At 49.0% G+C, this 27,584-nt stretch overlaps 1 protein-coding gene across 4 annotated transcripts in view; it reads left to right on the forward strand.

Annotated features, from left to right (window-relative positions):
- ITGB6 (integrin subunit beta 6) overlaps positions 1–27,584 on the forward strand; it is a 382,803-nt gene that overhangs the window by 112,072 nt on the left and 243,147 nt on the right. For all 4 annotated transcript variants that reach the window (XR_011274731.1, XM_069616349.1, XM_069616348.1 and 1 more), the window contains one exon: positions 4,184–4,279. Coding sequence is in view for 3 of the 4 variants with exons in the window: in XM_069616349.1 (XP_069472450.1) it covers positions 4,184–4,279 (96 nt within the window). In the remaining variant the exon portion in view is untranslated. The remainder of the gene's footprint in view (positions 1–4,183; positions 4,280–27,584) is intronic.

Genomic DNA, 27,584 nt, shown 5'->3' on the forward strand with positions numbered 1-27,584 from the left:
CTGGCTCCTCTCAGGCTTCAACCTGAGAACTATGGCTTACTGGTTCCTCTCAGGCTTCAACCTGAGAACTATCGCTGACTGGCTCCCTCTCAGGCTTCAACCTGAGAACTGTCGCTGACTGGCTCCCTCTCAGGCGACAACCTGAGAACTATAGCTGACTGGCTCCCTCTCAGGCTTCAACCTGAGAACTGTCGCTGACTGGCTCCCTCTCATGCGTCAACCTGACAACTATCGCTGACTGGCTCCCTCTCAGGCTTCAACCTGAGGATTGTCGCTGACTGGCTCCCTCTCAGGCTTCAACGAACTATGTCTTACTGGCTCCTCTCAGGCTTCAGCCCGAGAACTGTCGCTGACTGGCTCCCTCTCAGGCTTCAACCTGAGAACTATGGCTTACTGGCTCCTCTCAGGCTTCAACCTGAGAACTATGGCTTACGGCTCCTCTCAGGCTTCAACCCGAGAACTGTCGCTGACTGGCTTTCTCTCAGGCTTCAACCTGAGAACTATGGCTTTCTGGCTCCTCTCAGGCTTCAACCTGAGAACTGTCGCTGACTGGCTCCCTCTCAGGCTTCAACCTGAGAACTATGGCTTACTTGCTCCTCTCAGGCTTCAACCTGAGAACTATGGCTTCCGGCTCCTCTCAGGCTTCAACCTGAGAACTATTGATGACTGGCTCCCTCTCAGGCTTCAACCTGAGAACTGTCGCTGACTGGCTCCCTCTCAGGCGACAACCTGAGAACTATAGCTGACTGGCTCCCTCTCAGGCTTCAACCTGAGAACTGTCACTGACTGGCTCCCTCTCAGGCGTCAACCTGAGAACTATCGCTGACTGGCTCCCTCTCAGGCGTCAACCTGAGGACTGTCGCTGACTGGCTCCCTCTCAGGCTTCAACCTGAGAACTATCGCTTACTGGCTCCCTCTCAGGCTTCAACCTGAGGACTGTCACTGACTGGCTCCCTCTCAGGCTTCAACCTGAGGACTGTCGCTCACTGGCTCCCTCTCAGGCTTCAACCTGAGGACTGTCGCTCACTGGCTCCCTCTCAGGCTTCAACCTGAGAACTGTCGCTGACTGGCTCACTCTCAGGATTCAACGTGAGGACTGTCGCTGACTGGCTCCCTCCCAGGCTTCAACCTGAGGACTGTCGCTGACTGGCTCCCTCTCAGGCTTCAACATGAGGACTGTCACTTACTGGCTCCCTCTCAGGCTTCAACCTGAGGACTGTCACTGACTGGCTCCCTCTCAGGCTTCAACCTGAGAACTATGGATTACTGGCTCCCTCTCAGGCTTCAACCTGAGGACTGTCGCTGACTGGCTCCCTCTCAGGCTTCAACCTGAGGAGTATTGCTGACTGGCTCCCTCTCAGGCTTCAACCTGAGGACTGTCGCTGACTGGCTCCCTCTCAGGCTTCAACCTCAGAACTGTCGCTGACTGGCTTCCTCTCAGGCTTCAACCAGAGAACTATGGCTAACTGGCTCCCTCTTTGGCTTCAACCTGATGACTGTCGCTGACTGGCTCCCTTTCAGGCTTCAACCTGAGGACTGTCGCTGACTGGCTCCCTCTCAGGCTTCAACCTGAGAACTATCGCTGACTGGCTCCCTCTCAGGCTTCAACCTGAGAACTATCGCTGACTGGCTCCCTCTCAGGCCATGTCTCTCGCAACTGGCTAAAGAAGGTGGCACACTGAGCATTTCCACGTTTCGCATATTCGTGCATTGAACACGTGTTCTTAGTTTTTAGGCTGGTGAGATTGCTCAGCATGTTTTCGCACCTGCTACAGGAATTTCAGTAAACCGTGAGTCGCAAACAGTAGTTCAGGCTGGTTTCTTTGGCCTGTAATATTCCCACATTTAATGAGCTTAGTGACATCCATTGGGTCACAGTAACAACTGACATTCGCAGCCCTTTGGCTTGAGGTCAATAAATCACATTATGAAACCAAGATACATTTTAAGAGTTTATGTTTATTTGAATTTTGCTTTGCCCTTGTGTCTTTGTGAAAAATAATATTTCATTTGAGCAATATGTACAGTTTTGCAAGCTCCGGCTTATCGAACACGATCAGCCATATTTTGATTAATCATCACCAGTTATTTTCTCACAGAAGGGTCATTCTCATAAAATAATGCCCCTGCTGCGATCAGTGTGTCATCTGCAGGTTGCAAGTTCGAATCCTGGCAATGCCAACTCAGCCTTTCATCCTACTGAGGTTGATAAATGAGTACCAACACTGGTTGGGTGATATTGTATGTATATTTGTTCTATATAAAACGCTTAAGCGTAAATGCTGTATAATAACACATCATTATCATTTGGCCTTGGACGTCTGCTTGCAGTCACAGTAATTTGGTTATATGGGCCTATACAAATTGATATTAATGATACATATTGTGATCCGTTCTTGTATGAAATGTATGTCACATTACAGTGATATCATAAACATAGTTTTCGTAGTGTACTTAGAAACAATGTTATGTGATGCCACTTCCTGTTTTGTCAAGGGCTGAAAGGTTGTATTCTGTCGCTTTCCGTGATGTCACTTCGGGGTGTGGTCAAATGACAAGACTTCCTGTGATGTCATCAGAGGTCAAGGGTCGTGTGATGTTACTTCTGCTACCCCTGGCATTTTAGTGAAATGACGTCCCTGGTATCACAGTCAGAAATTCCCTTTCATTTTTTCTGCATCGTGTTTATCGTGTTCACAGTCTGGCTCCTTGTATCTTTCTCTATTGATCTCGCTCTGTTCTCCTCCACCTTCCCTTCATTTTGCATATCATAACTCTTGGCTGTTCCTCATCCTCCTTGTGTGCTGTCTTCTTTCTATTATTTTACTTTATCGGGGAACTCTTTGCATTTACATCTGCATGCCGCTTCCTCACTTGTTATTTTTCGCTCTTTTCATAAAGAACATTTTCCTCCGCCTTCTGCTTTTTGACTTTCGTTAGTAAATTGGTAAATGTATTGTCCATTATGTAAACTGTTTAATTGTACCCTATTATCCGCACAGCAAAAATGCTATATCAGCTCAATTAATTAAATCAATCCAAAGTAAAATACATGACAATTATGGCTATTTATATCCACGGTCACTGGGAAAATATCATTATTTATTTTCCTTAGGCTAGGTATGCCCATGCTAGAATAATATTTGTTCTATTTTCAGTGCCAGTGGGACTGCAATAAAAAAAATAATTAAACATAACTTCTAGCATAGGTTCCCATACCTGTCAGGATAGATCAGCAACATGACCTCTGACATGTGGGCACCCTACACTTCCAAAGACCCAATTCCTACAGGGCCAATTCCGCTCTTTGTCCATCGGAGATCGACACATTGAGTACCCTTAGATTGGGTAATAATACTTAAAAGCAGATGGACTCCCGTATGAAGTGCTATGTAAAATACCTAATGCTATCATACTATTATTTCTAATGCTGCCCCCTCCTGACAGACTGGAACAAATACTATGTTCAATTTGGTGATGCAAAGCTCTGAATTCCAAAGTGATTCAATCCTGTGATTTCGGACTCCTGAGTGACCCATGAATATTCACTTTTCACCCGATCTTCATTGGGATAGCCCACATATTCCTGGCCCAAGCCACACTTACTCCTGCAATCCTTTTGTGCATTAGTCTCATTGTTTTCTCAGTTGCCTCTCTCCCATTGCCCTCGTCGTTTTCTCACGTGCCTCTCTCCCATTGGTCCCATTGTTTCCTCACTTGCCTCTCTCCTGTTGGTCCAATCGTTTTCTCACTCGCCATTCTCCCATTGGTCCCATCGTTTTCTCACTCGCATCTCTCCCATTGGTCTCATTGTTTTCTCACTCGCCTCTCTCCCATTGGTCCCATCGTTTTCTCACTCCCCTCTCTCCCATTGGTCTCATTGTTTTCTCACTCGCCTCTCTCCCATTGGTCCCATCGTTTTCTCACTCCCCTCTCTCCCATTGGTCCCATCGTTTCTCACTCACCTCGCTCCCATTGGTCCCATTGTTTCCTCACTCGCCTCTCTCCCATTGGTCCCATCGTTTTCTCACTCGCCTCGCTCTCATTGGTCCCATTGTTTTCTCACTCGCCTCTCTCCCATTTGTAAGTGTGTTTCTATTGAAAACGTTTGATTTCTGAGCAGATCTTTACCCTTGAATGAAAGCGTCTCACCTGACAACTCGTCATACTGTGTTTCTTGCAGGAGTACCCAACGATTGGGCAACTAATAGACAAGCTGGTCGAAAATAACATCTTGCTCATCTTTGCTGTTACCAAACCACAGGTGCCTATATATCAGGTAGGCAGTCCCAGCTTCATTTATATCACTGTATTTCCTATATGAGTTTACGTATTCCGGATGTAATGCTTGTATTGTGTAGTAGAGGCGACCAATCGGAAAACAGATGCTTTAGCTATGAACCTGCCATTGACGGAATCTCTGTTCCCTAGCCTTTGTTTGGAAATACCAAAAGCACTATGATAGCGAGACTGTTAAGTGGTGCTTTAGCACCACCTATAAGCTCAAGCAATTGCATTAGAGTACAGGTAGGGGGAAATGGCATATGAGGAGGGACACAAAGCTTCTAAGTGTTGTTTGCTGTTTGGAAATGTACCCATCCATTGAATGCCCATGCCAATATGAATCCCTATGGCAATTCCCATCCACTTCCTGCCCCTTCCCACCCAAAACACGCACTATTTTGAAGCTCCTACCATGCATGGTCAGTTATAACCACTTCGGGTGAGCCTGGCCAGTGCTTTTGCCAAGCCTACACAAAGCTGTTGCCATTGCCAATGCTTGTTATCTATACTGTTACTCATTGCAAATCCCTCCCCGCACTATCTGTCCCTTCCTTCTTTCTCCAATCTTGGAGCATTGTGAGTTGAGCTATTTTGCATGTCTGGCACTTTACAAACCACCACTAAAAGGTATAATATGCATTAGAGACCCTGTCACAATGCCAATTAGTGTGTCTGCTAGTTTGATTACTCTAATGTAGCATTTGAATTGCATTGCGGTAGGGCTGATCCGGGTACCAAAAGAGGCCCCGTAAATAATGTTCAAAGTGGCACCATATTACACGTTTTCAGTAAGCCCAACCATTTCCTATGAGAACATTTGTAAACAAAATAGGTTACCATTCAAAAGAGGCCTAGGGTACAGAGGCCTACCATGAAATCTCCCGAGTTCCCTATAGGGCAGTCCACCCCTGCATCGCGGGGGATTAGGTGAGGCCAGGAATGTCTCTTCAGTAGCCATGTTACTGTTACATCAACGCTTAGTCTGCCCTTAAGAATCCAGCTCAGCACGATCAGACGCAAGGCCAGACTTTTTATTCCAGCATTTCCTGGGCATTGTGAAGCTAGGCAGCGGATGCCAAAACATTTCTTTTGCGTAGAGAAAGGTGGCATTCCATGAAATGAAGCTTAATTTACGATTTGCAAAGGGCTTGCCAAGCATCCTGGAACTTGTCAATTTCCCCTGGCTCTTCAGCTGAAAATTGCTTTCAAGGCACAGCGGTTCCATATCAAAGGAGCAACAACGACGCTAAACGACGCTCAGAGCGCGACAATCTTTGGGTAATTGTGATTCAATAAGTGGCCTTTAAAGAAGTAATGAAGCAGTTACATAATCCCGAGTGACTGAAAGGATTGAAAACTGTTTGGGGTTTTGCCTGCCTGTCCTCCTTCCCATAGCATGAAGGACTCCTCCTCAGCCCCCTTTTTTAGTTTGGATTATTAGGTGTTGCTTGCGACACATATAAACCAAAACTATTGTATTGGAACTCTTTGAGCTCACTTTAATCAAGCCTTAACATCAGGTTTTACGTTCAAAGTGCCTGCCAGTGTTGTTCAAAGCAGTCATCTCAGAGTTAATGTCTCAATTGGAGTTGTAAACATGCTAATGGTATATTAAAAATGTCTTACCAGGACATCCTTCAGCCACTCGATTTATAAACACTCTGTGTAAAAAAAAAAAAATGCGTTGTGGCGTTGCCCCGTAAGGGTATGCGCACGCGGCGGTGTGACGTTGCACGTCGCCGCGTGCGGCTTAAATAAACGGGGCATTCCCGGCCGCGGGAGAGCAACCGGGGAGCCCGAACTATACAGACGTGTCCCGAGTGAGGTCTGTGGGTTGAGGGGCTCACGGGCACGCATGGGGGTGCTGACCGACCCCCAACAGTGGCGACGAGTGGTACTGGACGCCCGGGCCCGGCGGTGAGAGCCATCCCGGAATTTTTCTCCATACGTCGGAACATCCGCGGATATTTCGTCTCACGCCGTGGCCGCGGACCATACACGCGGCTGGCGGCCATTTTGCACACGTGGTTGCGGAACTTCCAAGAGCTCCGGTTTGGAGTCGGAAGGTGATCCGAGCCAAATTTTTGGACATGCTGACTGCGGGCAGCCTAACCTGCAGGCCCATGCCTGGGTTTTGATGTTTTGACCAATTTTGGGTCTCTGACGTCGTGTGATAGCTGGGAGAAGGACTGAGGTGGCTGGGCCTTCTCAGCCCACTCCAATTTTTTCAAGCTCAATTTTTGGGACATCCATGTCAAGGTGGTATGCGGCAGTGTATCTCTGTCGCATTTTTCTTTAACCCCTTCATCATCACGAGGGTGGTGGCAGTGTGGGGAGAGAACTGAGTTGCGGCCCTCAGGACTGGAACGAGGGTGCCTGTGCGCTTGGTCCTATGAGTGACATCGGCGCCCTGGAGGGTGCAGCTGCCACGACCTCGGAGGATTCACAGGACGAAGGCTTGGCAGATTTATTTCGGCAGAGTCCCCCGCGGCCACCACCACCTGCAACATCTGGACTGCCGAGACCCGCGGTAGGTGCCACCGCTCCCCCGAATCAGCCAGGACCTGGGGTCTTGCAGGGCGCTCAACCACCTCCTCTGGCCATGGCCCAGGCCAGGGCGCAAGCAGCCCTGCAGCCCATTCCAGAATTTGATACCACGGGTCCCCCGTCCAGCCTGGGCCCCCGGTGGAGAAGATGGATCGGACGCCTGGACATGTACTTCAGGGCCGCCCAGGTGACAGACAATGACAGTATGGTAGCCACTATGTTATATTCAGCGGGAGCCTCTGTCCAGGAGATATTTGAATCGCTGACTCCGGTGGACAACTCCTATGACCAAGCCAAAGCCGCTCTCCTCGCACACTTCATTCCCCTTGCCAACATGGACTACGAGAGATTCGTCATGCTGTCGGCCAGGCAAAAGGAGGATGAGACTCTGGACACCTTCTATGGTCGCCTGCGCCGCCTCTCCCAAGGGTGTGCGTGGGGGGATGCGGAGGACATGATGCGGACCATGTTAATCCAGGCTTGTTCATCTGGCAAATTGAGATGGCAGGTCCTGAGAGAGCCCGGCCTCACTCTACCCCGCATTCTTGAGCTGGGGCGTTGTCATGAGGTAGCCGAGGCCCGTGCCAACAAAATGGAAGCCGGATCCCGCGCCGCGCGGCCTGAAGAGGTGTGCGCCGTCTGGCGGGGCGGCAGAGGGGTGCGAAGGCCCGGGGGAGCTGCCAGAGACAGAGCAGGAAAGCCTGTGGAGTCATGCCAAAAGTGCGGCTATGACCTCCCACACTCATCGGAATGTATGGCAATAGGGAAGATCTGTGGCCGCTGTGGGATACCCGACCACTTCTCGAGGGTGTGTAGGGCGGCCCTACCGGTACTGACTCCGAGAGGACAACCCCGACCTTGGACTCCTCGCCAGAATCGCCTGCCCAATGTGGCTCAAGTAGAGCAAATGGAAGAGGATGCGCCGGCGGAGGACGCTGAGGAGGAGGACGAGGAGAACATTTTCTTCGTCTCCAGCATGGAAGTCCTCAAAGAGAGGAGCAGGAGACAGCCGAGATGCGTCATGGAAGTGAACTGCTCGCCTGTCCCGGTGCTGGTCGACACTGGGGCATCAGTCAACGTAATGGCGAGAGGACACTATGCCGCGATGAAACCACCACCGAGCCTGGCGACGCCGAGGGCCCGCATCTTTGCATTTGGGGGGCGGGAGCCCTTACCACTGGACGGTGCATTCGTTGCAAAGGTGGAGCACGATGGGTCCATGATCAAGGCCCGCTTCTACGTGACTCCAGTGAGCAGCAACACCCTGCTGAGTTGTGCGGCGGCGGAGGCTCTTGGTATCGTGAGGTTCGCATACTCAGTCTACTTAGAAGACATAAACGACCTGTTGGACAAGTATGCTGCCATCTTTAAGGGTATTGGGAGAATGAATGGTGACCCGGTGAGGCTCCACATTGATGAGTCGGTGCAGCCGGTGGCTCTGAAGCACAGGAGGATCCCGTTCCACCTGAGGGACCAGGTTGACAAGGAACTAGACAACCTGGTGAATCTGGACATAATCGAGAAGGTGGAGGGCCCAACACCCTGGGTGTCCCCCATCGTGGTCGCGAGGAAACCGAAACAGCCAGATTCTGTCCGTATCTGTGTGGACATGAGGTTGCCCAACAAGGCCATCAGGAGGGAACGGCACCTGACCCCGACCATCGATGACATAATTGCAGAAGTGCAGGGTGCAAGGTTTTTCTCCAAATTGGACCTACGAGCCGGATACCATCAGGTTGTCCTCCACCCGGAGTCCCGCTACATCACGACCTTCACCACCCACAGGGGGCTCTATCGATACAAGCGGCTGAGCTTCGGAGTATCGTCAGCAGCCGAAGTGTTTCAGAACATAATTCGAGGCGCCCTCGCAGATCTGGAGGGCGTCCTCAACATTAGTGACGATATTCTGGTCTTCGCCAGGACTGAGCTGGACCATCTGAAACACCTTGCCAGGACCCTCGAGAGCCTGCAGTCGATGGGGCTCACCCTCCACAAGGACAAATGCGAATTCCTCCGCCCAACCATTGAGTTCTTTGGGTTCATATTTAAGGAGGGCGGTGTGTCGCCGGACCCGAGGAAAGTCTGTGACATCAAGACGGCACGACCGCCTAAATCGGCATCGGACGTGCAAAGCTTCCTGGGTATGGTGACATACTGCGGGCGCTTCATCCAGAACCTGGCCTCGAGATCGGAGCCACTCAGGGCCCTGACAAAGAAGGAAACAGCTTGGCAGTGGGGTCCGTTGGAGCAGTCGGCGTTTGAGGACATTAAGGGCGCCCTGACGGCAGAGGATACCATGGCCTTCTTCGACCCGGCCCTTGAGTCGGAAATTGTTGTGGACGCAAGCCCATTCGGTCTGGGAGCTGTGCTCACTCAGGTGGGCCGAGATGGGAGGATCAGACCCGTGGCCTACGCCAGCAAAGCCCTCTCAGAAACCAAACAGAGGTATTCCCAGATAGAACGCGAGGCCCTGGCCGTCCTGTGGGGCTGTAGGCATTTTCGTCTGTATATGCTGGGAAGACCTGTAACGGTGGTGACTGACCATAAGCCGCTGCTCCCGATCATGGCTGGATCATCATCGAAGCCGCCGGCCAGAATCGAGAGGTGGATGCTGGCCCTCTTGGAGTATGGCGTCACCCTGATCTACCGGCCGGGTGCCAGCAATGCGGCTGACTACCTGTCCCGACACCCGGGAGGTAGTGGAGGACCTGTGCAAGACTCCTGCGCCGAAGAAGCCGACGACCACATCAGAATGGTGGTAGAGGGCGCCACCCCCAACGCGATGCCGCTACCAGAACTGGAGGCTGCCGCGGCCAACGACGAGTGCTTCCGGATATTGAGGAACTCAATGCGGTCGGGATCCTGGAAGTCCGTGCTGGAGTTGGTGGCGGGGCGCACTCAAGAGGCCAAAGTGACCCTAGAGCAACTCTGGAAAGTGAAGGACGAGCTGTCCTTCTCGGAGTCAGGCCTTCTGCTGCGGGGTGATCGCCTGGTGGTGCCGGGTTCCAAAGTCAATGAGGTCATCAATCTGGCACACCAGGGACACCAAGGAGCCGCCAAGACGAAGGCGAGACTGAGGCTGAAGGTGTGGTTCCCCGAGCTAGAGAGGAAGGTGGACGACTTCGTGGCGGCCTGCGTGTGGTGCCAGGCGGCCTCCCCGGTGCAGCGTTAACCGGAGATCGAGGTGATGCCACGAGGGACCCGGCCGTGGGAGATCGTACATGCGGATTTTGGATCCACAGCAGTGGGCACCCACTTCCTGGCCATAGTGGACGAATACTCCCGGTACCCCGAAGTAGAGTTCGTTGAGTCAGTGGCGTTTGAGCACGTGGTGGGAGCAGTGGAGAAGATCTTTGCCACCCATGGTTTTCCCATGACTCTATGCTCGGACAATGGGTCCCCGTTCCAGAGTGCACGGTTCTCGGAGTTCCTGGAGAGCTGCGGAGTGATACACAGGAAGGTATCCCCGCTGTGGCCCCGTGCGAACGGGGACGCGGAGCGGCTGATGAGAACACTGAATAAAACATTCCGGATAGCCCAAGGGCAGGGCCAGCCCCTCCAGCGGGCACTATACCAGTTCCTGAGGGTATAACGCACCACCACACACGCCTCGACTGGGGTTGCCCCAGCGGAAGTCTTATTCCGACAATGCCCCCGAGGCCTCCTGCCGGAGGTACAAGAAAAGGAGCCAGGCGTGATAGACGATCAACGGGTGGATGCGGAGCTACAGACACGGACACACCAGGAAAATCTCCGGCGGGGTCTCCGTCCGCAGCGGCTGGAGCCGGGTGACGAAGTACTGATCCGGAATCGACATCCTCATGGCAAGCTCTCGCTCCCGTATGAACCGGATCCACTGGATGTGGTTGCTGTGAAAGGGTCAATGGTGACGGCCTCGGATGGGAAATCGGCCGTCACTCGGAATGTGAGTTTCTTTAAGAAGCTGGGTGACTCTCGAGCTGAGCTCCCGCCAGACCCGGAGGAGGGGGACCTCCCGGATGAAGGCACACCCCGGGGGGAAATCCCGGTGTCGCCAGATCGAGGGACTGGAACCATGGGAAGTCCTGCGGTGGAGGTAGGCGGGAGGTACCCCCAGAGGGCTGGGCGAGGGAAACCTGCCTACCTCGGTGACTATATACTAGGACCGATTGAGTGCGTTCAGGAGTGAGGGGACCCGGGTGGCTGATATTAAAGGGGCATGGGCTCTGAGCTTTCAATTGTTGTTTTGTGTGCAGTGCAATATTTAAAAGTGTGTGTTATTGTTGTTCCTCCCGAAAAGGAGGAGTGTGGCGTTGCCCCGTAAGGGTATGCGCACGCGGCGGCGTGACATTATTGGCTTGTTCATAATTTTTAACGTTTTGACAGGCACTGCTATTAGATGCCCAGGCACTCGCACCATTTTGTACCTGCTACCAACAATGGGTACTTAATAGCACTACGGCTGTGCCTGGCCAGTGCCTTTCCCATGCCTACACAAAAGCCCAAACTCTTGGTATTGCCAAAGTTTTTTTTTTTTTTTTTTTACTGGGACGCCTAATCCTTTACCACCAGAATCTTTTCTGCAGTAAATTAACCTGCTCCCAAGACTATGATGGGAGAAACTAAATAAATTCCCCAGTGGCCGCTCGCTGAGATGAAGGATCTCTTGTCACGTGGCAAAGGGTGCCACATGTGTCAGCCGATATTGCTAATTCTAAGCACTGTGTAACTGGCAGGCCACCTGTGCCTATGCCAAGCCAATCTATTTAGTCAATAAGAATGCTGTTGCAGAAGTCCCATGTGAAAACATCTTTGTGAATAACAACTTCAGAATTTGTTCATTATCTGCAAATATAATTTGTCCTCTTTGAATTTTATGAGACCTTTCTTAGCAGCCTGGGAGGGGGGCTGTGTCCTTACCCTCCTTTCGTTTACTTTTATCACTATAAAAGTGTTATTGCATCAACATCACTCCTGCTACTCGAGGCAGTGTTTTTTCACTGTAAATGTTTTGGTAAAAAACACCTCTCTGTAATTTCTTTCGGTAAAATCACATAGAACCATCCACCACACAGGATACTCCCAGAAAGAGGGCCATGTGACGTGAGTCTTAAAGTTACCAAGCATGCATTACCCAAGGATGTCAGACAACTGCAAACAGATGTACCACTACACACATATGTTGTGTCTTACATGACTGGCAGAACATACGATGCACAAGAAATTCCACTCACCAGATGTGTCCTCATAGTTCTCCAGGCCTCCCACGCCTTTCACCTGCTCAAGGAGAATTATTTAACTTGTGGCCTCTTCATGCAGTGTCAGTTGCTCCTTCTCTGATGCCCCCCCCTCCAGTGGCCAGTGCAGAGGCCAGGGTGACACTGAGCTTGTGTTTGGTCCTACGTGTGAGATGATTCCTCTGCTTCTGAACCTGTTCAGCAGTGCGCATTCCACACCTAAGGCATTGATCTGGTCAGTGACCTGCTGCCAATGCACCATTCATTGTGCAGGTGTATGGGTACTCCCCACATACTGGCACATCTCACGCTAGTGATCGATCAGGTAGTCCATGAGGATCTGGAGCTCCTAATCAGTGAAGCGTCTCCTGTGCCGTGTCTTGGGTTGAAGCCTCTTCCTGCTCTGCAGGGCATCCCTTCTTAGCCCGAGGGGCCCTAGGTGGTGGTGCTTCACCTGTCTGTCTGCTACCACATTGGCGTCCAGGTGCCGGGTCACCTGTGGCCTGGGGCTGTCCATGTCCTCCTAGGGCTGGGTTAGATGTGTCCTCACCATGTCCCCAACCCCGGCTGCACCCTTTCCCTCTTGGGGCCTTTCCACTCATGTTTCAGGTGTAAAGGATGAATGGAAGGCACACCAAGTTATTGTGCTGGGCAATATGAGGAAGGGAACTGTCTACGTGATGTGCGACGTAGATGTGTGTCCCAGCAAGGATCCAATGTACCCCAAAAGCAAAGAATACGGTATGTGATACGTAGAAGCACCCCTGAACTATAACATTACATACGCGATACCGGAAAGCTTCCAAAAAAGTGAAAAAAGTGGTACGCGATATGCAGAGGCACCCCTAAACTCAAAAAATGCAGACGCAATATCCGGAAATCTTCCAAAATGCAAGAAATGCTGTACATGATATGTAAAGGCACCCAGAGACTCAAAAATTGCATACGCGACACACAGTAGACCTCAAACAGTACAACAATCCATGTATGTATGCACAGAGGCAACACCCCTCAAATAAATGGTAGGAATTACCTGAGGGAAACAGCTTGCATAGCACCCAAATATGTATGCGACACTCATCCGGATCGTACTTTCACACGCACAAGTGATACACGCGTTGCGCGCCTTACATTATACCGTCATTGCCGTGAGCCGCATAGGTGTGCCGCATAGGCATGCTGCATCCCCATGCATAGGACCTAACTTATGCGTTGAGGGCCTTTGCTCTGCTATCGGCTGTTGCGAATGTGAGATGCACACCACAGTTCCTCCTCCCTGTAAACTGCTGTTCTTGCCTCCTGTGGCCCTGCTTTGCCTTATTCACTCCTAACCTACAGCTGCCTGCTTGGGTGTGAGTGCCAGCTTGCAACTAGCACTGTCTTGGAGTTGTTCAGCCTGTGACCATCTCTTCTGTACTCTGGACTTCCACCTCTCCCTGCCAACACCACCACAGCACGTACCTAGGACCCAGGAATAGCCATAATTGCCTCATGGGTGCCATGTCTTCCCCATCGTCATCATCTGAGGAGTGCAGCACCCACACGTCGAGGCAGAGGGCTGCCTACTTCACCTCCACCGAAGTTGACATTGTGGTGGATCGGGTCCTGGGTGCCTAGAATGTCCTCTTCAACCCAGCAATGCAGATGGCCAATGACGCAAAGCTGAGAATCTGGGATGAGATCACGACTGCCATCAATGCAGAGGGGCTGGTAGACCGCAAAAAGAACACAGTGCAGAAGTATTGGGACAACCTCAATGCCCGTAGCCATTCCAAGATGGTGGCAGCCCTCACCAGGGTACCCACCGTGGAGGCGTACCATGCAGGCTGCCACCAGTTCACCCAGGTAGAGCTGCTGGTCCTTGAGAGGTTCTATCCGAACCTCCACTCCCAGATCTTGGCGTGGAGAAGTCATCTAGAAGCTGCTGGTGAGTACCCCTGTGGGGCAATGCACTGCAGATTATGTGTGGCATGCATGTTTACAGGTGCCACATCCTGTTTTCAGCTTGTGTAGGGTGTGAGAAGCAACATCTTGCTGCCTCATGCCAGTGCTTGGCATATGTGGCATCAGGCATTGTATACTGGCTTTTGCATGTATATTGGCAGATATCCCATCAATGGCTTGTTGTACTCGGGCACATGCTGTGTAATCATGGACCAAGTACTGGAACTGTACGGATGCGGGCATGCTATGTTGTGAGCATGTGATGGATGTGCATAATGGACTACTCCATGTGTGGCATACGTGACAGTGCATCCATGCAGACACATCTGCAGAGAATGACACATGTGTATGGATGTCTGTATTTGTGAAGTTGATGCATTGGCATCTATGGCACAGGGCTGTGATGTCTCATCCCACTGCATTTGGAACACAAGTGTCTGTGTGAACATGCAATATATGTATGCTGGGCCACAGTACATGTGCAATTTGTTCTCAGATATGTTGCTTGCTTGCAGTTCATGCTGTTGCATGTGCATGTTGGTGACTGTGTTTGCGTGGGCATGTACACTGGGGCTGTTCCCATGCTCATGGCTGCATCTCATATTTCTGTTGATTGGCCATTGATATGTTGGTGTTGCCTGTTTTTGGTGATGTGTTGGTGGCCACTCAACTGTGTGTTTGGTTGACATGTGCATGTGTAATGACTGTGATCCGGCCTTTACACTACACTCATGTGAAAGTTGACATGCAGCTTGCATGGGCAACGTACATGTGTGCGTGCATTGTGTGTGTGTCTGCTCATGGTTGTGACATGCTGCATGTTTGTTGATGTTTATGTCATCTATGACACACATCACATCATCTGAGGGAGGGTTGGCTGGGGGAGCGCAAGGAACATCGGGTGGAGCTACTTGGGGTACGTCCCAGGAGGTTGTTGTTGTGGCGGACTCCTCATTGGCTGTGGGCAAGGATAAGGAAAGAGAGGGGCCGTCCAGGGTGGAAGGCACTCTGAAGTCATCCAGGGAGATGGAGGTGGTAGTGGAGGAGGAGGCAGATGAAGGCCAGCACACAGGGTCTGGTGGGGGCATCCAAGGGGGTGTTTAGGCTACATGACATGGACAGGAGGATGTGCAATGCACCAAGGAGGTAGCTGCCCAACCACCTGTCCATGCTCCATCTGCTGCAGCATTGATCACTGTCATGGATGCCTCCACCCAGACGAGTCCTCCCTTAGGAAAATGGAGGTCACCCCTGAGATGTTACACGCCCTACAGGCTGGTACTGCAAGGTGGACGGCCTTGATTTGTGATAATGTGAGAGCTTTTTGTTCCATGCTCTCATAGCAGCATGAATCGATGTATCTCTACCTGGGCCAGCATGCACGTGTGCTACCCTCGGGTGGTCTATCTGCGCTGGCACATTCAGTTGCAGCGTCCTCCACTGCCTTCTCTGTGCCCCAGTCACCCTGCGGGAGGCCTTCCTTACCAGTTCCCACAGCTGGCCCCTCTACTCCTATCTCACCCACACCACCCAGGTTGGTGGTGAGCGCGTCCCTGCCTCCAGCGGAAGTTCCGGCAAGTACAGAAGAGGTGGTCATTGTGCCTGCCCATGCGCCAACACAGGAACAGGCATCAGTTGGACAGCTGGCACCTCAGGAACGGTGCTGCTGCTGTACCCCCCAAAGTGCAACATCAAGACGGTGGGGGTACCTCCACAGTGGATGCTTGGCTAGGCAGCAGCAGATTAGGAGTGGCCAGAGGCAATCTTCGCAGGGCCTAACAACATCAAGGAGGCAAGGGAGGCAACAACGTTCAGGCACTTGGCAGGAGGAGCGTAGGCGATTCAGGGAGATGGTGTGCATCTGGAAGGACTTCAGGATGCAGCTGATGGCGGAGAGGCAGCGGGCTAGGATGGCATGGGTTCTAGGGCCAGGGCAGAGGTGGTGGAGAGAAGGACACTGAGACAGGCTGGTATTCCGGAGGAGGCTTGAAAGGAGCAGGGGGAGGTGGAGAGGTGGTTGATGGAGAGCCTGCAAGCCACCCAGGGGAGAACAGTGGTCCGCCTCCATGTGGAGGACGATGAATGCGATTCTGCCTTGGAGGTCGTGATGAGAGACTATTGAGCCCGCTGCCTATGTATATAGTTGATTGTGTGTATTTTCTTTTTTGACTTTTGTTCCTTTTTGCCCTTTGGTATTTCCCCCTTCATGTAGCAGTTTTTCGTAGTTTAAATATTGATAATACAGTTTTCTTTTTCTTCTACACGCAGTTGTTGGTGTCTCTTTGTTCTTGTGCTTCATTTTGTTTTCTTTGGTTTTGGTATGCATTTGTTCTGTGACTGTCACGTGGGTTGGGGGCCCCACTGTGTTTGTGTGCCATACACTCATCATTGTGCAGTCATTGTTCGGTAGGTGTGTCCCTCCCAATGCATGGCCACCCACCTACACACACCAGCTACCACCCAGTGGATGCTCTCATGTCATGCTGCACATCTGCCACTGAAATGCATCATCTGCAAATGTGAGTTTTTTAATCTGGCTGTATACATCATCTATCTCCTTGGCTCACACACTCTCCGGCTTCCTTCGCATCACCCAAACACATGCCTGTTCAACTTTTGTTAGTTGCAGGGGCTTTGACTGCTGTGCTTTCATACCAGACTCCCTTCATTCATTGATTTTTGCATGCTACTATGCACTCACATTACATGTGACTCTGTCCTATCAGATGTCTTGGTCTAGTGTCCTCCTGGGTCATTCACCTACAGCAGTTTGAGGCCATTGAAATGGCACATGGGCACAATGATACGTCACATTGCCTTACTATGTCACATGTACATGTTGCATCCACAGTGTATCTGGTGCTACATTCTGCTGTCCTGTTGCTGTGCCACTGGTTGTGATGTACCAGGGAGTCCTTTGATGAGCTATGAACATGGATTCTACATCAGTGCCCCGAGTTGTTCAGTCTAGGGGTGGATATGTGGCCAGTGTGCTTCAGATTGGTGTCAGGCCAGTGGAGTTGAGATGAGTTGTTGGTCAACATAGGACTAATTGGGGTGTAATGTGGCTGGGGCAGGCTGGGGTGGTGTCGGAGGTGAGGGGGCTGGTGGGTGGTGTGAGGACCTGAGGGAGATGCCTGGGGGTGGTGTTGGAGGTGAGGGGCACTGGTGGGTGGTGTGAGGACCTGAGGGTCTGCCTGGAGGGTGTTGGAGGGGGCTGCTGAGTGGTGTGAGGACCTGAGGGTCTGCCTGGGGTCTGTGTTGAGGGAGCTTCCTGGAGGTGTTATGGGAGGTGAAGCAGGCTGGTGGGTGGTGTGAGGACCTGAGGGTCTTCCTAGGGGTGGTGCCAGAGGTCGGGGGCTGGTGGTTGGTGTGAGTACCTGAGAGTTTGCCTCGGGGTGGTGTTGGAGATGAGGAGGGCTGGGGGTGGAGCCTGGGTTTGAGGGAGCTGCCTGGGGGTGGTGTTGGAGGTGAGGGTTGCTGGTGGGTGGTGTGAGGACCTGAGGATCTGCCTGGGGGTGGTGTTGGAGGTGAGGAGAGCTGGTGGGTGGTGTGAGGACCAGAGGGAGGTAGGGAAGGAGGAGGTTAAAAGGAAAGGCTGAATTTGAAACTGCACTGGTTACCTGGCTATCCTCTGATCTTGGGCCCAGGTCACCTCCCCACCAGTTGCACACATGCACTGCCCCCCTGGCAACGCAACCCTTGGACTCTGGGACTGTTCTGTATCCCTATAGCGCCTACTAGCACTTTACCCCTGATGTCTGCAATTACCTTTGCACTTGGCACCAGCTGGCCACACTTTTATTTATTGTCTTATTTATTTCACTGTTATCCTATGTACTGCACTGCCCCCTCCCCTTTCCCCCTGCACTTGCGCGATCTCAATGTTACCTGGCCTGGTAGGATCGTTGTCTGTCTTCCCTCTGTTCTCCTCCCTTGCCTTGTCGCGCCTTGAAACACTTATGTATAGGTGCGTTATAAATGTCATATCATATCAAGTCTTGAGAAGCTTCCGGAATTTGAGGAGATCTGGCTCAAGACAAAGAGGTAGGGGGGGCTGTTCCATAGGAGGGAGCCTGCTGAGGAAAGAGATCGGCCACCAGCACGCTGTTTAGTGTAGCGCTTGACACACAGAGAGTTGGTGCCATAGGAACATAAAGATCTGGAGGGAGAGTATTTAGTGAGAGCAAGTTGTAGATAGCATGGTCCCTGGCTTCCCAGGCAGCCTTATGGATGATGCAGAGGGATTTCATTTTGATCCGTGCAGCAACCAGGAGCCAGTGGAGAGCTTTTAGGGCTGGAGAGATGTGGTCCCTGGGCTTGAGGCCAAGGATAAGTCTTGCAGACCTATTCTGGATTAGCAAGAGCGGTCTTAAAGAAGAAGAGGGTAGATTAAGGAAAAGGCTTTTGAAGTATTCTAGCCTGGAGAGAACCAGGGCTCTAGAGACATTGAGCTTCTGCGGGAAAGTGAGGAAAGGAAGAATCCCCTTGAAGGGGTGGAGTTCAAAGTGGGCCTTTGTGGCAAGGTCCTAAATGTGAGGGAGGAAGGAAAGAGAGGAGTCGAAGATAACTCCAAGGTTTCTGACTTCAGATGAAGGAGAAGGGGGAGAGCCCATAGAAGATGGCTAGAGTGAGGGGAAGAAAGAGGGAGCAGGAGTACAAAAAGGAAGGATATCAGTCTTGCTGGCATTGAGGCAGAGATCATTGTAAATACACCAGGACTGGATGGCAGATAGGCAGTCAGGAATGATGGTGGAAGTAAGGAGAGGGTGAGAGGGAACTTTGAAGAAAAGTTGTGTGTCACCTGCATAACACTCAAAGTTAGGGGATAAGGTGGAAATTAAGTATTCAAGCAGAGCAAGGTAAATGTTAAAGAGCCAATGTGAAAGGTTGGAGCCCTGGGGGACACCGCAGGTGGAGATAGAGGTGGGGGAGGAGAAAGAGCCCAGAATAACTTGGGACAGGCGGTCATTGAGGAAGGAGGTCAGCCAGTCCAGTGCCGCTCCAAGATACCTAGGGTATCATGGAGCCATTTTATGAGGAGGATGTGGTTGACCATATGAATTGCAGATGAGAGATCAAGTAGAATGAGAACAGCAGGCGAGTTGGAATCAAGAGAAGCAAGCAGTTCCTTGCTGGTGTTCAGAAGTGCAGTTTCCATGCCTCTGGATGCTCAGAATCCAGATTGATGGTCGTGGAGGCAACCGACAAGTTCAGTGTGCTGGGTCAGTTGGCGGAAGACCATCTTTTCCAAGTGTTTTCCAAGGAAAGGGGTGATGGATATGGGGCGGTAGTTGGCTGGACAAGACGGGACAGCAGAAGGTTTGTTCAGGAGGGGGTGCACAAGGGAGTGCTTGAGGGAGGAGAGGAAAGATCCCGTAGCAAAAGAGTGGTTGCAGAAATCAGCAAGTGCAGGGGCAAGAGAGACAATATTGTCCTTAATGGTTCTGGAAGAGCAGGGGGAAACCTGTTTGGAAGAGACCTTCATGGAGTGGACAACGCTGATGACCTCATCAGGTGTGATAAGAGAGATGGTGGAGAGAAAGGCAGAGGGAGGATGTGAGGCTGTATGAAGTAGAAGGGTGAGGTAAGGGCTGGGGGAGAGGGACTCAAGGGTGCTCAGGATGTCCTGAGTTTTCGCAGTGAAGTATGTGGCCAATGCGTTGCAGGCGGTCTGGGAGGGAAGAGGTGAGGAGTAGACTGCTGAAGGGTTGGCTAGTTCCCTGAAGATTTCAAAGAGTTCAGCCGTGTTGTTCGATGCACCACAGATGCAAGCCTGGATGTGGGTCCTTTTCTTGGTGCAGATGCAAAGTCTGTATTGCGTTTGGAGCAGCGACAGGCCAGTTTGTCAGAGGGTGAGCCTGAAGTCTGCCACTTCCATTCCACAGCTCTGCACTTGCATTTCAAGGCTGCAAATTCGGAGTCGTACCAGGTGTTACACTTGGAGGCATGTTTCAGGCGGATCCTCATGACAAGGGCAAGAATGTCAAGGGTATTAGTAAAAGCGAGATGGAGGTGGCTGAGAGCAGTGTCAGAGGTAGAGTCTGTAGTGAGGGAGAAATGGGGGATGAAGGTAGATTCCAAGGCAGCAGCTGACACTCGTTTCATCGGACGGATGTTCGTGAACGAGAGTGGCACAGCAGTGGGAGGTGTGGCCAGAGGGCCGAGAGGACCCAGGAGAGAGGAGAGAGTGGTCTGACCAGGAGAGAGGGGTGATCAGTGGGGAGGAGAGTGAAAGATCAATGTGTATGAAGGCATCAAGAGTGTGTCCAGTGAGTGGGTAGGACCAGAAGGGAGAATGGAGAGAGAGCAAGGCACAAAGGTCACGAAAGAGAGTGGATGCCGTGATTGAGGAGGCAAGGTGGATGTTGAAATCGCCCATGAGAAGGAGTTTAGAGGTGGTTGCGACGAGAGAGAAGAAGAAATCGGCCCATTCAGAGAGGAACAAGGTGGTAGACCCAAGTTAACTGTGTCTTCACCAATGGTGCTGATCTTGGAAGCTGAGCAAGAGAATCGCTTAAAGAACAACTAAATGTAACGTGCAACATAAAAGCTGTTTAAACAAACTTAGAAGTAGGTTCTAAAGGCAGGATGTGCACAATTCCAAGAGTAAAATTAAATGTCTTATAGAACCACCTGAGCTGATCGAGAGCACCTTGTTGAGCTCAGCTCCGGGAAGTGCGATGTTGTTACCCCATGTACCAGCCATCCCGTCGCTCATGAGCATCTACAATCACGTTTTTAGCTCTCTGTTCAATACCAAATAGGAAATATCAGTTTGTGTATCAGTCTGATCATTCCCACAAGGACAACCCAGCACTGAAATCCCAGGAAATTCTCATCTATACCAGAGTACCAATATCATTCGCAAACAGGAGCTTCTGCCTTGCTGGGTGTCTTCAGGGGGGTGTGGACCAAGGTCTTTCTGTAGGCACCAAGATTAGGGGGCACAACTGTCATGTTGATCCGAGGTCTTTGCATCTTGCTTTTGCATGCCGCAGCACCTGCTCCCAGTGTTCCTTATCAAGCTTCTACGCGGTAAGCATCTCATCGTGTTAACCTATAGACATTTGCCTTTACTGGATACCTCACATAGGCTAAATCGACTCAAGGCCCAACCAGGCCCTGAGCGCTGTCCTGCTTAAGCCAACATCTACACATTTTCTTCAGCATTTTTCTCCTGCCACAAACTTTAGGTGTATTATGGGCCTCAGCCATAAAATCTTATTGGGTGGTTGGCCCAGTTTTGTTGTGGATTGCGAAAGCCAGCTTCTCCTAATCGATGTTTGCTTAATATTTTTTGCGTTTCCTTTGTCAAGAAATATTTTCTTGAACCATTTTTTTTTTCTTGAAAGGTTGTCCAACACTAATCTTTATTGAAATCGTGTGAGGAAAAAAGGTCACATGTCTTCAAATGTCGACATCACTGCACAGCTGAGCAGATGCGGGGAGTGGTGGGGAGATGGGGAGAGCTCTTGTGTGAACAGTCGAAGGAAAGCTTGAGCAAATAACTATGCTGGAGGATAATATCAGAATTAGAAAAAGTGCACATGAAATATATGTTGTTAAAAACGACTGTTAAATTAAAAACAAAAGGTTCACGATGAATACAAAATGAACGGACTACAGGGTAAGTGGCTGCCTGCGGTTGCCACACCTGGCTCTCTATGCCATTTCCATTGTAATCAGTGGCAGTGGGATGAAGTCATCGCCTAGAAATCTTCGCACTGTACGTTCAGTCATTGCCATGGGCTGCAGTTTATAATATATGTTACTCCTGAAAGTTGACACCCACTGTTGTACTTTGAACTTTCTTCCTGTTCTGCATTTTAATTAAGATGCCATTCCACCGTGTAATCACAGGGTAGTCAGGCGAAGAGCAAAGGACGCTGGGATATCTGCTGGCAGACAGCGGCAGCATTGTTTAGGCACTTCCTGAATCGAGCACTACCGGTGGCCGGTTGGGGAAGAAAGAAAGCCAGTCTACTTCTACTTAATCCCTTCCTCACTAAATATGAACAATAAAGGGAATTTCTCAGCAATTAGAAATGCAGGAGATGAAACAGGAGAAACGTGGGCAGGTCGTCAGTATGAGCGATCGTATAAAACACATCTAGACTATGCAGAGTTTAACTTTAGGGCTTTGGAAAGAAAACAATGTCAAACGTCAATCATTTGCTTGAGCTTGTATTTAAGGTATAAGGTGCCGGTCAGATATCACAGTGACTGCCGGTCAGGTTTACCAGCGAGTAGAGAGCTCGCTTTGACATCAGTGCAGAGCCTGCCTGGTAGGGCCAACCTCAGCCCTTCACTCTTCTGAGCTCGATAAATGAGCACCACACCACACACCGCGGGTAATTATTATTAAGGGATGGTCGATGCAGGAAGGGGATCACCCCTGGACACATGTAAGCCAGGGAAGATGATAGACTCTATGGGACAAGCTTCGTGGAGTGTGGCCACGCAGAGCACGGGACGCACGCTAATTATTACCCCTTTAGGACAATGGGCAGGGGCCTATAGTCTCAAAACTATTACCAGACGCACGTGTAACTCACACCTGCAGAAAGTAATTACTTATGCACAATTACACCCAATTCACAAAAGATGACTCTCCAACGAAAAAGTAATTTATGGGCGTGTATGGGAGGCTGATGATTTGTTATATATATAGCACTTTCACCAAAGCCCTGCACACACAGCATTTTTAAATGCAATTAGCACACAAACGAAGTTGGCACTCACTTATCGCACTCGGAAGAATGAAAGGAGGAGTTTGAACCTGTGACTGGCAGATCACACACCGACCGCTCAACCTGCTGAGCTATCTCACCAGCATGCACAAATCCATACACCAATCGCGTCTAACTTGCCATCAAGGGTATGGGTAATTACTCCTCCTGTTGTAGTTGATTCCTCCTCGAATTCTTCCATTTCTTTTCTTCAGCCAGCTAGAAGAAGGTCATGTGGTCAAGTGCTTGCGACGCCTATACTGGAGTTAACATGAACAGTTATGGAGATCACAATGCTGCAGCTGGCTAAATTGCCTGAGTCTCTAGATGCAAAAATTGCAGAGCAAGTAAGTTTGCAGTGTACCTTCAACACAAATGTTTCATAGATTGAGGAGCATTATTATCAATCGGCTCTGTTATCCCTGATCATTTACAAGGGAATTGAATTTATGAATGATGGTTTACACCTATCATCTAAAGTGATTTAAGTTGAGAGGACTGGGCCTGTTTCACTTATCCAGCCGTCAATGTCACAGAGTGAGTCGGAATATATTCCCGAAGATTCCTTGCCAGAGGTTGTGGAGACGTGCAGTTTTTTCAAAAAGTAAAAATTCAAAAAGTAAAATTATTTGGGGGGGCGGGGGTTGGGGAGGATTTTCAACCTCCAGAAAAGAAAAAAACGTAAAAATCAAAAGCTGCAAAACAGATCGTTGAACTCAGGCTCTAGAAAATTCTTGAGAGTCTTATCCACCCCTCCGCATACTCAGATTGATCTTAAGGGCAAAGTGAAAAGACAGAAGGGGAAACAGCATAAAGAAACCACAAAACTAGTGAAGATTCGTGTCCGGATTCAAGACAGTTGAGGTTGACTGATCAGAGTCAAACAGAAAATATTCCATCGTCCCCTATTTATACTGAATTTTTTAACCTAACCACTGACTCAATTATAGAATATGTAAGCATCATGGAACTTTCTCCGACTCAACAAGAGGGGCATAGTTTAAACCGCCTTCTGCTTAATCGACCACTCTCAAAAGGTCAACTTCTAAACTTCCTGCAGAGGGTGGTCCATGAAGATAAACACGTCAATCAGCCACTTAATAGTGTTTCAAACCCTGGAGCAAAAGGGATATTTAATTAGTAAATCAAAGTATTTTCAGATCTCTAACGAGGATGAAGATTACCAAGTGGTAGCAGAAAGAATAAATACCAGACAGTTGACAGATCCATTTTACCAGAATCAAGGGGGGGTGCTACCACCATAAACCCAGATCCATTGAGAGGAAGGAAAAGGTCTTCATCTAGCTTGCCATCATTGACTGCCAAACCAAGAGTTTAAAATAAATACAGCCCCTGTCCATTACCTCTTCATGGAAAGGCTGGGCAATTCAACCGAGTTGTTAACCTTAAACTGGTCAAATGCCTTGAAACATTTTGACATTATCCCATGTTTGAGGGCCATTTAATCGAGTGACATATCCCAAATTGAGTTTGTCAATGGTTATGATCTTGATAGAGTCTTTTTGTATATCCCCTCACAGCTGGTAAGGGAAGTTCTTTTATCAACAAAAAATCAGTTCCACTCTTTGGGATATGAAATAGGGGAGGTGGACAAAAGACAGTTATTGCAAACAGGGGGATCATTTAAATTAGCTCCTGTATCTAAAACACAGTCATCGCCCTTTTTACCTCTGAGGGTTACTTGCTCCTGGAGGAACTGGAATGGGGTCCGGGAAATCAAATGAATTAAATCTATACCTCAGAGTGTTACGGCCGCGGACCTGCCGTGGTTACCAGGAGCATTGATTTTGGGTGCTCAATCTCTTTAGCTACCCAGAGTGCAGTCTCAATTGCAGTTGAATATGGGGTCGTGGAATACCAGAGGCTTCAAACATTTATTAATAAAAAACGATAATCCTCTAATTATCGTGGACATTGTACTACTTCAGGAAACCTGGCTCTTGCACCCCCCGAGTTGGTATGGCTACTTACTTATTTTGTCGGAGGCCATTAGGGAGACTACTGGTAGACCATCCTCTGGGTTATTAACTCCATTTGTATTGGAACCCAACTGATTTTTGTATGGATTTCTTTTTGAGGGGGTTGTGAGTATGTTGAATTTATGTGCTGTCGATTCTAAAATATCAGCATTTATTATTGCCGGAATTTTAAGCATAACGTGCTTCCAGACTGAGGACCGCCCCATAGATCAGAGAGTTAAGAGATGGCTGGCTATTATGGATGAGAGGGGCATTTTCATGTTCAATGGAGCTGTAAAGGGGGACATCCCTCCCCGCCCAATATGGCGAAGGGCTAGCCAAGCTGTAATAATTGACTACTTTTCATATCAAGGGACCTATTTATGGGGTTGAAGGAGTTAAAAGTTGTGCTGCAATCTAGAATGACCACAATTTGCTGTTAGTTAAATGGGGTATTTCTTTACTTAATCGCAAGAGAGATCTTTACTGTCCGATTGTGAAAGTGACCGCAGGTAGAAATAGATTTAAATCAAAAAAGTGGTCTTTAGCTAACTTACATACTCAATTAATAGATCAACAGCTTTTGACTCCTTTAGAACCTGTTAAGGAGAGGGCAGATTACACAACCATTCTTAATCTGTTTGTCCAGAAGATTACTCCTCATAATCGAGGGATCTTCAGGCACAAACATGTTCATGATGAAGAAATACACATCAGGAAAAATCAATTAATATTGAAAATTCAAGCATTGGGAGTTTCAGACTGGGCATTGAGATCTATTCAGGTGAAGCCCCTAAAACAAAGATATAGCACCTGGTTTAAAGGCCATAGGAATATCTTAGCTCAATGAGATGCCAACATTTTTTTTATTTGTGTTGGCTTCTAAAAATAGTGTTGAAATGTGGTCCCTGTTAAAGATTTATAAAAGTTGACAGAAATTGGCTCTTCGGGTTAACTCTTTTCCAGAAGAATCCTTGGTGACTTATTTTTCTGATTTATTTGCCTTACCTCCTAATTCAAAGAGTACAAGTGGAGGTATTGAAAAGTGCGACTGGAACATGTCTTTCCATCAAGATGATATTTTGAGTTTCATCTCTAAGGTGGGTAATTTGCATGCTCTAGGATCTGATGGCCTATCAAATTTGATGTTTAAATCCCACCCCGAGGCATGGGTCATGATTCAGGAGACTTTATTTAAGCAAATCTACAAAACAGAATCAATCCCAGAGTCTTGGAAGAAGTCAGTATTCAAACCAATATTTAAGAAAGGTGAGTGAGAAGCACCACAGAACGACCGGCCAATAGCTCTCTTAGATGCTCCAGGAAAAATATGTGCCCATTTAATTTTGAGGGATTTGGCTAAGTGGGTCAAGAAGGCTAATTGTTTTCATATTTGTCAATCAGGGTTTGTGCCAGGGTTAGGCACCTCGGTTAACTTGCTGGCTTTGAGTGTAGTGAGGAAAAACTTTTACAGATGGGCTGATTAGATTATATGGCATTTATACATTTTAAACTATCCTTCGATTGTGTAGATCGAGGAAGGTTGTATCGAAAAGTGCAGAAGTGGGAGTGCCCTGTACATGTTCGGGTTATGATCCAAGAACTTTGTTCCCAAACCTCTGCGGGCTATTTAGCCACTTTATGCAATTTTCTTTCCATTAATTTTCCATCAATCATCAATGGTAAATTAATTCATTTAAATTCACTGCTGCATCCGTGTACTGTAACCTAAATCTTGTCTAGCCATTTTGAATATAATTCTCCTTCAGGACTAACAATTGACCACAAATTTAATTGATAAACACTATAGTGTTCTGGATGGTCCAACCACCCCACCCTCTGGGGCTTGACATTTCCTGGGACCAGGAATAGACACTCTGGAGTAAGCAGGACACTCAGGCAGGTTGCAAGAAGTCATCAGGTTTTATCTCAACAGAGGATACACGGGACACATCATCAGAAACACGTCTGACTCTGCTAAAATTATTAGGCTCACCCATACTTCTATACACATTTAGAGAGGTGAGGTAATAGTTTGGTCACAAAGACAACCCCTTTCCTATCTGTGATTCGTTGACTTCTATGGCATGATCAAAATGCTGTTCCTCTCTCTACTTGTGATTTGCTGGCCTATCTGCCAGTCGGACCTAGTTTAAACAGGTTTTACCCACTCCTTACCCCCACCTGTGTCCCCTACATGAACTCTTTATTAAAAATAACTGTCCAGTGAGGTCAGAGTGAGTTAGCATAAAGCAACCATTTTGTCTACTTAAGTAAGTATCCATGTTGTGCCTGACCTTGTTACAAAACCTAAAATGGCTGTCCTTATTACAAAATGCCTGACCTACCCAAATTTTGCCTAACTCTTGGGACCTGCGCTAATTTAGATTTAAATTATTTGATAATATATCATAACATTTACTACCTGACACATTCTCTACTGTTCATGACATTCTGACTCCATAACTAAATCATCCCTGAAAGTGCTTTCCCGCGAAGCACTACAATTCTAGTTTCTGCAACATTTTGAGTCATTGATCACCCCACCAAGTTATCTATGTTCGGTTTGAGGGGGAGTGGGTCTATCGCCACTACATTCAGTTAGAGGGGGAGGGGATAGTAATTCCTTTACACTCCCAGTTCTGTACAGTATTTAGTCATCTACTTAATACTTACAACTATACCCATGACCACTCTCCTCAATTTTCAATGTACCTACACATCTCTGACCTAATCACCTTTTTCCAGAAACAATTTACTTTAATCTAAGAGATATCCTAAAACATTTCTACAACGTCAGTACTAACACATTATACTCTCCTAGTCTAAACATATATGTGTCCCTAAAACTATTTATTTTTACTTCTATTTGAGCCCTACCT

Source organism: Ambystoma mexicanum, chromosome 9 (genome assembly GCF_040938575.1).
Source record: "Ambystoma mexicanum isolate Mex_15411 chromosome 9, UKY_AmexF1_1, whole genome shotgun sequence".
NCBI classification, from domain to species: Eukaryota; Metazoa; Chordata; class Amphibia; order Caudata; family Ambystomatidae; genus Ambystoma; species Ambystoma mexicanum.